This window comes from Cinclus cinclus, chromosome 2, assembly GCF_963662255.1.
Source record: "Cinclus cinclus chromosome 2, bCinCin1.1, whole genome shotgun sequence".
NCBI lineage: Eukaryota > Metazoa > Chordata > Aves > Passeriformes > Cinclidae > Cinclus > Cinclus cinclus.
In genome coordinates, this window is record NC_085047.1 from 30,769,893 (window position 1) to 30,782,417 (window position 12,525).

The following is a 12,525-nucleotide window of genomic DNA, read 5'->3' on the forward strand; positions in this document are numbered from 1 at the left end:
TAGTAGATGCTGGAATGAGTAGATTAGGGCCTTGATCTGCAGTCATGACCAACATGGGAATTTCCGTTACTTGGATATGAGTCTTGACACAAATAATTCTGTAACTTGTCTACTATCTGCTGTACTTTCCTTGGAAATCACCACAGTTTCTCTAGCAGCAGAGAAACAGGGCCAAGACTCCGACTAGAATGTAGTCTCTTGGAATGCTTTAAGTTACAATTCACGATACTAACAGAAAAGGCCCGGTTAAGCACAGCCAGGTTAAGAGATGCACAATCATATTTTATGTGTCATATTTATCACATTTGTCATATAATATTTGTCAATATTATCATATTTATTTATAAGGCTTTAATGTGGATGCTAAAGAATTCCCAATATTTTCAGAATATCCCACGGATCACTTTCTCTGGTAGAACTCTAGGAAAATATTTGTTGACTCCAAAGGTCAAATCATAGAATAGTTTGGATTACATGGGACTTTATAGATAATCTAGTTCCAATCTCCCCACTACAGGCCAGGATTCCTGCCCATGGAATCTGTGCTTAGCCTCACTCCCTAGCTTGTCTTCAAGAAAACAGAACGATAGCATCCACACATCATCAGGATAATGGATTCATCCACTTGTAAGCAATACAGCCCATACATAACAGAATCTAATTAAATAGAATAGCAAGTATAGAGACTGCTCTAAACAAATATCATAAATACCATCTCTGCTGGAGATGTTTCAACAGGATAGGTTAGACATTTAATGAAATTATGTAACAATGGAACAACATCTGTTAGTAGTTATTAACATACTACAGTACACTCCTAATGTTGTAATACCCTGCAATTAGAGAATTGGACACAGTTTGCAGTCAGCAAACTACTTACAGAAATAATTCTAAATTTATATTTGATTGGCTATTAGTAAAATGCAATTCATCCCATATGTAACAAACTACAGAGCTTGCAGTCATTTCATGCAACTTTATATTATCCTGCTAACCCACACCAGGGAATGACCTTTGTTTCAATGGCTGAGAGACCCAAGGTGACTTATATGCCTCTACTCACTGCAGACCTCAAGAGCCAGGCCAAGCCTACCCTGTCTGGCAACAAGCTGACAATCTTAGTGACATTGCTGCCATTCCAGGTGCTGGATTTGATTCTGCTGCTGTATTTGCAATTATGCTCATGCTCAGGAATTATCTAGAAAGTACTGGATCAATCTTTTTCTTCAGGAAGGGTCAAAGGAAGCTTCTGATGGGTAGATAATTCCTTCACCCTGTGGAAAATGACTGTTCAGTTCCCGGGATCACATTGTGCTGTGCACTTCATTGGAACAGAAGGAAGTGACACATTTTGACCTGAAAAGGGTCAGTTTAAGGTTCTGTGTAGTGATCTCATGCCAGTCGCTGTCACCATATCACATTCTGGTTGCCATCACTTGAGAAGAGGGTGCTCCATTGCATTTTGCAGCCTTACCCCCTCGATGCTGATTGCCGGGCACCCAGTGTGAGCCCATGGTGCAGACAGAGACAAAGGTCTCTCAGGCCATCCTCCAGAATGTCTACCCATGAGTCAAAATCAACATCAGAGATCAGACGTGTGCTAGCTGAACTTGAACACCCCATCCTCATGGAGTCAACTAACAAAGTACATATATATCACCATACACAGTTTATAGAAAGGCCTAGTAGTCAACTAGAAGCCTATATAGAGAAAACTATTTCAACTATTTCAAAAGCTGCTCAACATCCTGTAAGCCCACAGGGAGAATTATGGTTATAGCCTAGACAACAATGGCCATGTCAAGGAGCAGCAGGAGGAGCTGTTCCATAAGGAAAGGAAATCTAAAAAGTCAGCATCACCACAAGGCAGGCAAGAATTGGCTATCAAGCATGCAGTCCCATCTCCTATGGGCAAGGATAGCAGACAAGTTCTATGAGGGATCAGTCAGCAGTCCAGTCATACCAGATGTGTCCACAGTGATAAGACATGTCCAAGATCAAGCCAATAATTTCAGTTTTTAGGCCAGGATCAGTATCTAGGTCAACTAGGCAGGTGGAAAGACCCAGGCAAAGCTGCAGCACAGCTCAGGGAGACAGCAAGGGTGAACACCCAGCTTTAGAAACAGCTCCCAAAAGTAGGGGGGGGGCTGGGGGGCTGAGACCTACTGAGGCTTGTCCCAGCAATTTGTTTTAAGGTCAGTCAGCCATGGTGTGGAAGTTAGCTCTGAAACTCAGCAGCCAAAACCCCAAAAGAAATGCAGAGACCCTCACCATATTCACCATACCACTACTTGGGAACTTTATCAATGAGTCCATCCCAGTACAACCTCTTTAGTATCTGGTGATGAAATGAATTATATCAGAAGTATTCAACACAAGTAAATTCCAAGGGCTGCTCAAAGAAATCAGAATTAACTACCACAGTAGATGAGTAGTTAAGTACATAAAGTAGTTCAGTAAATGTCTATAGAATAAGTATACAGTGTACAGCACTCTAATCTGGTTTAACAGGAGCACAGCCAGTAGATTAAGGAAAATGATTTTCTTCCCTCCACACTTTTTAATGTGGTATCTGGAATATTGCATCCAGTATTTGGGAGGGAATTTTATTTTTCTGGTGACTGGATACAACTAAATTTACACATAACACCAGGCTTAGGCTGACCACAAAGTTTGGGAAGACAGATTCAGAATTCAAAATCATTTTGGCAAGCTGGAGATGCAGTCAGATAAAATATGGACAAATGCCTACACTTCTGATTAAACACACGCATATATAAATTTGTGAAAAAAGCTGTAATAAAAATAAATGCCATGCTGGGAGATGCAACCAAAAATTTTTGTTTGCTGTATAAATTAAAGGATTGTACTCCTGTATGTAGCTCTAATAAAGTGTTTCAGAACTATAAGAATTGGAAGCAACAGCCTTTTTTAGCTTAGGAAGAAGAAATCTTCAAAAGGGCTAACAAACATGCAAAAACAACTGAAGATACAGGAATTAACTTTTCTTAAAGTGCATTATGGAGAGGACAAGGAGTGCCTGGTTTTGTAATTACAAACCCAGATCCTGTTTACCATTAGTGTTAAAACTTAGAGAAAAAAATTCATATCTCTTTTCATTGCTAACTTTTAAAACTGGTTTGAACAAGAAGCTGCAGGAGTGTCACAGGGAAAGCTGATCCTGTCTTGGAGAAGTGAATGAAAGCAAAGTGTATTCATCTAACAACATAGAAATCTATTAAAATTACATTTGTTTCCATTTAATCACTCTGGGAGAAAATCTTTCCCAGCTAATTTGGCTGTTCAGTGAACCAAAGTGTTTGGTACTTAATAATACCTCATATTCGCACAGGAAATTATTTAGTTTGGTTCAAAATATGCCCCATTGCTGGGAAAATGCAAACAACTCCAATTTACAGCTGCACTGGCAAGTTACCTGATGACTCAAAACCACATATTACAACAGAATCAAAGATACAAATGGAATTTGACATCTCCAGAATCCTGAGTTTAAGCTTTAACTTCTCATAAACAGTGCAATAACTGGAGATACTGAGGAGGATGAAAAGGGCGAGAAGAGGACACATAAAATGAAATTGTTTTGGAAATACAGAAGAAAGAACTTGAGGGTTCTGCTCAGGAGAAATAAGGTAATTTTAATATTTTTTTAATATGTCAGCCTTTGATTTCACAAGCATTACTTTGTGATACTGCAAAGTATATGAAGAGCTTTAGTATCTAAGTGGGATCTAAACCACAAATGGGGACAGCAAATTTAGGGGCTGAACCAAAGAGAATTTTTGTGACTGATGACACTTCACTTTCTGGTCCACAGATGTAACTAATGCTAGATATTATGGATTTAAGTATTTTTTCTGACATAGAAAAATGCTTAAAAACAATGTCTTGCTGATACCTTCTAAAGTATTTTGGATGCCCATGAAGTTAATATACTTTTGAATTTAGCTGTAAATCCTATGCTTCCATATAGTTTCTTGTTGCAGCATTACAGTTAAAATACACATTTTGAGACATAAATCTGAGTTGTGGTCAAGTGGCTATTACCTTGTAACATTCCCAGTTCAAGTGATTCTGCACCAGAAGAACATTATCTACATGTGAAATACAAACAGTTCTGCTTGATAGACCCATAATCTCTGAAATTCAATGCCATTCTCACCTCACACATTGGCACACATCATTTAGGTTATAAAGCTTTGTTCTATTTTGCTGTCACCCAGCATAACAATTAGCCTGAGTTTTCCATAAGTAGGTAAAACTCCACTTCTCACATAAGATTGTCTTTCATCTGAATTATATCTGTAGGGCTGATACAGTAAAGAACAGGACATAGATTTTATATTATGAAATTCACCACTTTTGATAATGCTGCATATGAAAGGTTATTTTTGTTATAGTAATTTTTCAAAATCAGAACGGTGTTTTACTGGAAATATCTCTTTAAATCGGCCCGTAAGTGATTGTAAGAAACAAAGCAGATATCAAGCACTTTAAAGAGCTATGGAAAATGGTTTTCTAGGATGTATTTTGGAAGGTGGTGCACTGTGAAGAAGCAAGAACAGAGCTGATACACACTCAATTCTAAGAGAAGCCCTCTGGCAGTCTGCTGGACTCAGATATTTCATTTGCCTTAGCATGCCTCCTCAGTAGAAGGCTGTGTGGCTGCTTATTCAGGGATTATGCTTTTATAATTTTTTTGCTCTTCTTGTCATTAAATAAATGCTTCAGAGGCTAGGACCTGTTTTTTGAATGGAAAACTATGCCTCATGGGTGTTTTGGAATGGTTTCACAGTGAATGTCTGAGTAAGAAGATATACAACCACCAAAAGCTTTTTTTAATATCAGTCTCTACCCTGTTGCAGAGAAAAAAAAAATCAAGTTCTCACTGGTGGAGTAACTACAAAAAAACCTACAAAATTTTTAACAATAGCCTGAAGTGATATTCTAATTATGCTATTTATTCTCAGTGGTTGTGCCCAATGAAGCAATAAATGAGATATTAAAGTAACACAAAATAATAGAAGACATTCATGTAGGATAGGATTATGACCAGGGAAACTCATATACATTCATATAGGACAAGGAAAAACAAGGTGTTTTTTAGTTTCAGCTTTAGGGTTTTCTGCCATTCTTATTTTCACTGCTTCTCCTGTCTTTCTTGCCTAATCTTCTCTACCCTCCTACCCTTCATTCTTAGACTTTCCTTTCCTAATACCTGGAACCAACGCCTTTCATTTCCTGTCATCAAGGATACCCTTCCTGTTTACCTCCCAGATCACATATCTTGTATCCATTCTATCCACTTGGATCCCATGTTTGAGTATAGTCTTCCTTATGGATGGACTGATGGATCTTCCATTTGAAGGACTCACACAGGTCAGGCTATTCCTCATTTTTTCCCCATTGCCTTTAACAAATTCATCCAGGTAACTGGATTGCCATACATTGAGCTAATCTGTGCTTACAAACTTTGGCCTCTCCTCTTCTACCTGCCTCCTCTGAACCTAAGATCTATTAACTGGTGGTTGTGACTAGAAGTATCAGTGACTTTTCTGTCTTTCTTTTCCTGAATAAAGATGTCCCAGAAAGCTGGAAGGACAGGTTTCCTAGGGAAGAGGTGGATGCCCCCTCACTAGAAGTGTTCAAGGCCAGGACAGAGATTCAGCAACTTGACCATAGTGGGATGGTTGAACTGGATGATTTTTAAAAGCTGCCTTCCAACCAAGGCATTCTGTGAGTCTTTGAGTTTGTGTACTGATGGACTAATGCTAGATGAGAGAGCAAGTTTTTGGTGGAAAAAAGGGTGAAAAGCTTCCATCTGCATATGTGACTGAAAGTATCTGATGGCGCTTTTGCCCCATAAAGGATCCCTCTCTGTCACCAGCAGGGCGCTTAGAACACTCTGCCAGATCCCTGACTGACAGCTCCAATTATGGGCTGTTTAAATTGAATTTAATTGGAATTAATTGGAAGACTGTCACCAGTCTTCCAATCTACAATAGAATATTATGGCTCTCAGACTGTCCTGACTCCAGTTTTCTGAACTTCTTTAGTGAAGGAACAAATGCTACAGTGTTCTGATGTCTTCAGACCAAATATGTGCTTTTGATGGTTACCAAAATTATTACTAACTTTTAGCAGACAATCTTTCATATAAAGGAGATTTTCTTTCATGTTGTTTTAATCCACATGTCACACTGCTCAGTGGTAGTACCACCACAGACCATTTGAGGTAGAAGAGCTTGAGTTAAACTAGTTGGTAGTGCAGTCTCTTTGTAAGTGATAGCCTTTTCACAAGAGTTTTCATGATGGCCAGTGACATTAACATTGCCTCACCATGTTTTTCTAATGCTCTTTTTAAAAGAGCTATCTTTTGTGCAGTCTGTGATACATATGTATTTTAGAAGGTTGAAGATGGAATAGCAATCCATGAAGCAAAACTTCACTCTACTGAACTGTTGCAGTGGAATTTACTATTCACTTGATGTTGAATATCAAGGTTCCAATTCAATTTCACTTCAGGACAGATATTGGGAAAATAATTTGCTGAAATCTGCATTTGATTCCAAACCGTTTGAAATACTAACCATTTAAAATTACCATAAGAAATACTTGCAACAACATCTGTCAAATGCACGTCAGCACATTTAATATGGTTATATGTCTATTTAAAAGTGGTTTCTAAAAGATAATTGCTGTTACACATTTTTATGTGTAACAGCTGGAAGGCATGTCAAACATTATATTTTTTCAATGTGCTGATCAGTGTTAGATTTGGAAGAAGCTAATGCACTGTATAGAGAAGAGAAGAGAAAGTGTCTGTCACATCGAAAAAAGCCAGAGGTTCTCTTACTAATTTGTGGACTCAAGGGAGCAGAGCTGTCATATGTGCCTTAAAGATAAGAAGGGAATGAGATGATAAGGATTACTTGTGACGTCTTCTCCCTCCCTCCCTGCCCGCCCTCCCTCCCTCCCCCAAACCCCTCTTCCTGCTTCTGGAATTAGAAAAATTTTACAGGGAAACTTTTTGTCTTTGCTTTCTGTAGGTGATAAAAATTTCAAAGAAACCTACATGCTAGCAGGAAAAACAATAGCACCATTTTCATGTATACATGAATACTTCAGGCATTCAGCTCTCAAGGTGCCCAAAACTCTACAGGTTGCATATTTAAAACCCCATCAGGTTGCCAGCATGCCATCATGCAATTCCCTCCAGGACAGACCTTTTTCAAGGCTTTAATATCTATACAGACTGTCACTTTCAGACAGAAAGTGCCCCTGTCCTGTGGCACATGATTTAAAAGAAATTTCCATATCCAGTTGGTGATGTGGAAAATAAAATATATGCTTCACCACCTTATTTCTACCAGATGCAAATATGCTTTGTCCTTACCCTGACAGATGCAAGAAACTCTGCTTTAAAACATACATAACTACAGTGTCTGAATTACTTTGCAACATCTAATAACCAGAAGCAAACAGATTTTTCTGAAGTGTGGATCATATAATTTCAGAGAAAATATGTCTTATACCTGGATATCTCAGACCACAGTCACAGAGGCAGCATCTATATGAAATAAATCCACGTTCTTTCCAAAGAGATACACAAATTTTGGAATAAATAGAAGTTTTAACAACTTCATTCTCTCGTAACAGCTCAACTTTCCTACTGAATTACTTAACAAACTCAAAACTCACTGTCTACTAGAGCAGAATGCTACTCAGGAGCATACTTTTCCAACAGTATCAGAATCCAACAATAATGCATATTAGATACAACATATAATGTTAATATGGCGTGCAATGCCTCCAGAGAAGAAAAATCACCACCACACTAGGTCTTGCAAGGCAGCTTTCTCAACATCACAGCACCATTGAAACATGTACTAATTCAAAGAGCCATTCTCTTTGTTGAGAAAGAGAGGTATTTCTCAGGTTTCCTTTCCTGAAACATCCCATGCACTCTTGAAATGAAGTTGTGATCCATCTATTTTTCAAGATGTGTCCTGATTAGTTTACAAGGCCTGGTAAAAATTGTCCATACCTACACATTCAAAGTGTTTCTAGGTAGCATGTGTGGGACAATCCATGTGTTGTGGCAATATCAATGTAATGTTTTGCCAAATTATGTGGTAAAATTTCATTTAATTAAGACGAGGTGAGAGTACCTGTTTAAAAGATACTGGTATATGAAACCACGTTAATGCCAATCACACCCTCCCAGCATATTGACCAAAGGCTTTTTTTTGTCTTCTCAAGCCTAATTTTAAAAGTGAATACTTTAGCCAAGGTTTTATTGCTTGCTTTAATTTTAACTGCATTGTGTTCAAAATTATCATAACCATTTTATAATCAAAAAAGACAATAAATTCCTTGCCTAGGTAAATTTTAAAACTTAGATACTGTTCACAGAGAAAAGAGAAGTAAAATTTACTTCATTACATAAAACTTGGGATCTGTTAGATGCTGTAATTATGAAGGTGGAAGAGTTCAGATGGAGTGAAGACAGATAAAAAAACTGGATATTGTCATGAACAAATATGTCCAGATAGTTTACAAAGATATTTTCACTGAAAGATCTCAATTGCGGCTAACAAAATACTCTTTGGTCACTTTCATTAATTCAAATATCAATCAATTTATTCAAGAAATATTTGCAAAATGGATTCTGATGTTAAGGTGAAGAGAAGCGATACAAGGAAAGAAAGGTCAGTGGGGACCTTTTTGTCCGTATGCAAGGACTTTTCTTACTGCCTTTATAGCTGTTTGGTAAATAGAGAAACATGTAGCTACCAGTAACCTGAATGCTACAAAGAACTGGGAGTAAGTAACTGGTTTCAGCCATAGAAGAAATCCATTGTGATAGTAGAGTGTTAAATTATGCAAGCACTACAGAAACAGGGGAAAATCAGTTTGATAGGAGCTCTGAACAACTGAGCAGATACCAAATTATCTTCAGACTAGTGAACCAGGATATCATATTCCCCTCAGGCAATTGCAGCCTGAGGAGGCAAACAGTCCCATCCTGGTATTCTGCTTGTTTCAAGCACTTTGGAAGCTGACACCAAGCTGGTCCCCACTACCTCTCTCAGCTCACAGTTGCTACTTGAGTAGATCTCAAATCCCAATGTCTCACTCTCCCACTCCGTTTTTAATGTCTCAGAGAAGTATTCCCAGTATTCCAGATTCCCAGTCCTCAAAGCAGAGAAATCTCCCTCCCAAATCTTCCCATTACTCCTCCTCAAATAAGCAAAGACATACAGGCTGGCCACCTCCTGAGAAGCAATGAATGACTGTAAATAGGATCGGTAATTAATGATTTTTTTTTCTATGCCTCTTAATGGGAAAGAGTCCGATGTGTTGCCCCCATGAATGGACACTAGGGTGCAGATAGAGAGAGAGACAGCGAGAGAGAGCAAGAATCAAGTCAGCACCCTGGCCTTTCCTCGTGGGAGGAGGAGCACTAGGATCTCTAGCCCACACTATCTAGCAATAGGCAGAAGCCTGCGAGCCCCAAGGCAGCAGCAGGTTGAAACAGGCCAGTTGCAGGGAAAATATCAGACCAAACCAGGCTTGTTGGGTGGGCAGGATAGTGAGGCTGCTGGAGAGAAAAGAAACAGCAAGTAGCTGAGAAGAGGCTGAGAGAGATAGAGAATCACATACTTCTGTTCAAAAAGATTTCAGTGGAGCTCCAAGAGGCAAGAAAGGCAGGTGGGTCACAGAGACACAGAAGGGGGAAAAAAATATCCTTTTATAAGAAGTAGAGGTGTTAGGGAAGGTGGGTGGAGAGTTGCAGAAACACCGTTTCCCTCCCTCCCATCTTCTTTAGGGTGTTTGTCTCTGAGCTTTTCCTCTCACTTCTCCCCACAGCAAACAGGCAAGCTGGGAAGAAGAGATTGTCTCCGAACATAGCAGAGTGTGTGGGCACAGAAGACTGATAGCAACCAAGTAAACAGTTCACAACTGTGGTAGCCACAGGAGCAAAGCCTGCTCGGCGAGAAGCATGAGCACTCTTCCACAGGTAAGGGAATGAGTCTGTCTTGCAATCTGCTGAGATACCTTCATTGCACACCTCTCTTTTCCTTCCCCTTTCATAACTACACTGCTTATTGCCTTAGGGGACCAGGGTAGTTGAGTTTTTGACAGTTTGTATCCAGAAAGATCTTGTCTGGGTCACAGAATTAATGATTTGGGATATGGTGTGATGATTTAGGGGTTCTTGCCCTTCCTGTTAGTCATCCTAATGGCCATTCTGAGAACTGTTTGAAGCGCCGAACAGCAAGTCATAATAGTAATACTAATAGTAAAACTATTATTAATAGTAATAATTATAACAACACAATAATAAAACAACATATTTTATTATATCTCCGTTTTTCCAGCAAGGTATTATAAGAAAGTGCTTACGCAGAAACATGCAGTTCTCCCCCCACAAATAGTTGTGGATAAGCAAGGCACAGTTTTTGGAATGTGAGAATGACGTGGTGAGCCTAATTGCTTCCCATGTAACATGGTGTCCTTTTTCTGCTTTGATGTCTTATATGAATAGCTAGCAAAGTCTTAATTGCATATTTACAGACAAATTGCACTGAACTGAACTGATAGCTCAAGGTTGCTAAGAAGTACAAAACATTCAAGGGCAACAGAGATAAGTGTAGTGTTCTGTGTTACTAAATAATAAAAATATGGAAATGTGTGTATGTTCTTACACTGAGATCTGTTCACTGTGACTGTGGCTGTAGTGCAAACCTTCATTTATCTTTATCTTGTCTGTATTTTCATAGTTGAAGAATTTGTTTGTTTTGTATATCCATTCCAAAATTTCTGTGTGATGAAGATTAAACCATAATCATAATTTTAGTTGTTGGCCACGGTTTTACATTACAATTTTAGTAGTCTAGAATATAATTCAGCAACCTTTCTGTTTCATATTTCATGCGAGCAGCTACTCTATTTCAAACACAGGCTAAACTGTTTTTTCAAATGGTATTTAATGGGCTCAATTTATGTGCTTAAATAATTTGCTGACAAAAGATAAATTTAAGAAAATGAATGTTTTTTTGATATTGGGGCATTAGTCTGAAAATATGCCATCCATGTGAGTAATATGATAAACATGATTTGGGTAACAGCCAATGTCAGTAATTCATGAATAATCTACTGGCTGAAAAATAATACCTCTAAATTATCTGGTAAATAGTTATAAAAAATAACTTCAGTTCTCTCTTCCTTTGATGTCTTTATTTTAATTTACTTTATTTTCCTAAAAACTAGATGCTGCTTTTTCCATAGTAGCACTAGACACTGAAAATGCAAGGTGAGGAAGAATTAGGCAGAGTGACTTCAAACTCCCTTCAGAACGGAGGAACAGCTCACAAACAGAAAGAAGGAGATGCTGTAGGAAAATCAAATTCTTTGGCTGATTTAGTTGTATCAAACATTTCTTGATTTAGTGATAACAGTACTTGTCGTGATTCTGCTATCCTAAGTCATGTTGAATTTGAATCAGATGATACATATAGTACATAAATTTAAAGTTGCAAATTTTATGATTGACAACTATTAGAATTCATCTTCTAATGATTTTACAGCCATGTGTTCTCACTTTGCTGTAATGAAGACATTTAAATTTGAGCATTTGCACATGCTTAAAAACATGAAAGAGCTGAAACTGTACTGGAAATTGCATTCATCTCTATGCTAATACTGATTATTTTTCTCACCCATAAGTGAGACCTATAAGGAAAAACCCTGTCAGAGGTTGAAGTATTTTTATCTTTTTCCACTGGCTTGTTCAAACCTTTCACTTGTATCTTTATATGGAGCATGCTGGATGAAGCAACCAGGTGTCAAAACATACCACAATGAAGTGCTGCTGCTTCCTGTAAGCTATGTAATGTTCCTGAATCCTGTGCCCTGGAAGTGTTGGTATGCCACCTCTGGGTCCATCTAGCTAAATCCACACTTCTGCCTTGGCCAAGAATCACTGGCTTAGGAAGGGGTCTGTATTTTAGTGCCTGTGAACCACTTAATCCATTGTGGCACAAAAGTGAGGTTCATTCTATATCAAGAGTCTGACAGGGATTTTGCTCTGGTCAGTATCTTTGTAAGAGTACTGAAAAAGCAGGTATTTGTCTTTCTGGATTTGTTTAAGCTGTTGTCATGAAAAAGGCATAAAGGAGTACTAAATATGACTGCCCTCCTCTTTTTTCTCTGTTTATGTTGGTCCACAATTTCTCTCAAATCCCACCCCAGTTACAGAGGCAAGATTAGAAAGGCATTTATTATGGAAGGTGGAATGTTTGAAGAACAATTTTATACTTATGGTTCACATAACACAGACTATAATCCAGTTTCTACATAGAGGTCTACAACCAATTTCTACTCCCCTGTTGCTTCTTTCGTGCTATATTATTTTTTTGGGCATGCTGCTTTCAGCCAGGTACTTCTCCAGTTGTTTCGCAATGGAGACTTGAGGGGGACAGTGCTGTTTCTTGTAGGGAT

At 38.4% G+C, this 12,525-nt stretch overlaps 1 protein-coding gene across 8 annotated transcripts in view; it reads left to right on the forward strand.

The window, feature by feature from the left end:
* Positions 1–5,317: 5,317 nt before the first annotated feature.
* Positions 5,318–12,525, forward strand: part of KEL (Kell metallo-endopeptidase (Kell blood group)) — a 31,786-nt gene continuing 24,578 nt past the window's right edge. For 2 of the 8 annotated variants that reach the window (XR_009932949.1, XM_062487389.1), the window contains exons 1-2: positions 8,735–9,732; positions 9,892–10,042. Coding sequence is in view for 1 of the 8 variants with exons in the window: in XM_062487386.1 (XP_062343370.1) it covers positions 10,025–10,042 (18 nt within the window). In the remaining 7 variants the exon portion in view is untranslated. Of the gene's footprint in view, positions 5,398–8,734; positions 9,733–9,891; positions 10,043–12,525 lie in introns of those variants that run through there. The other 6 variants (XM_062515553.1, XM_062487388.1, XM_062487386.1 and 3 more) reach the window with 4 other exon arrangements.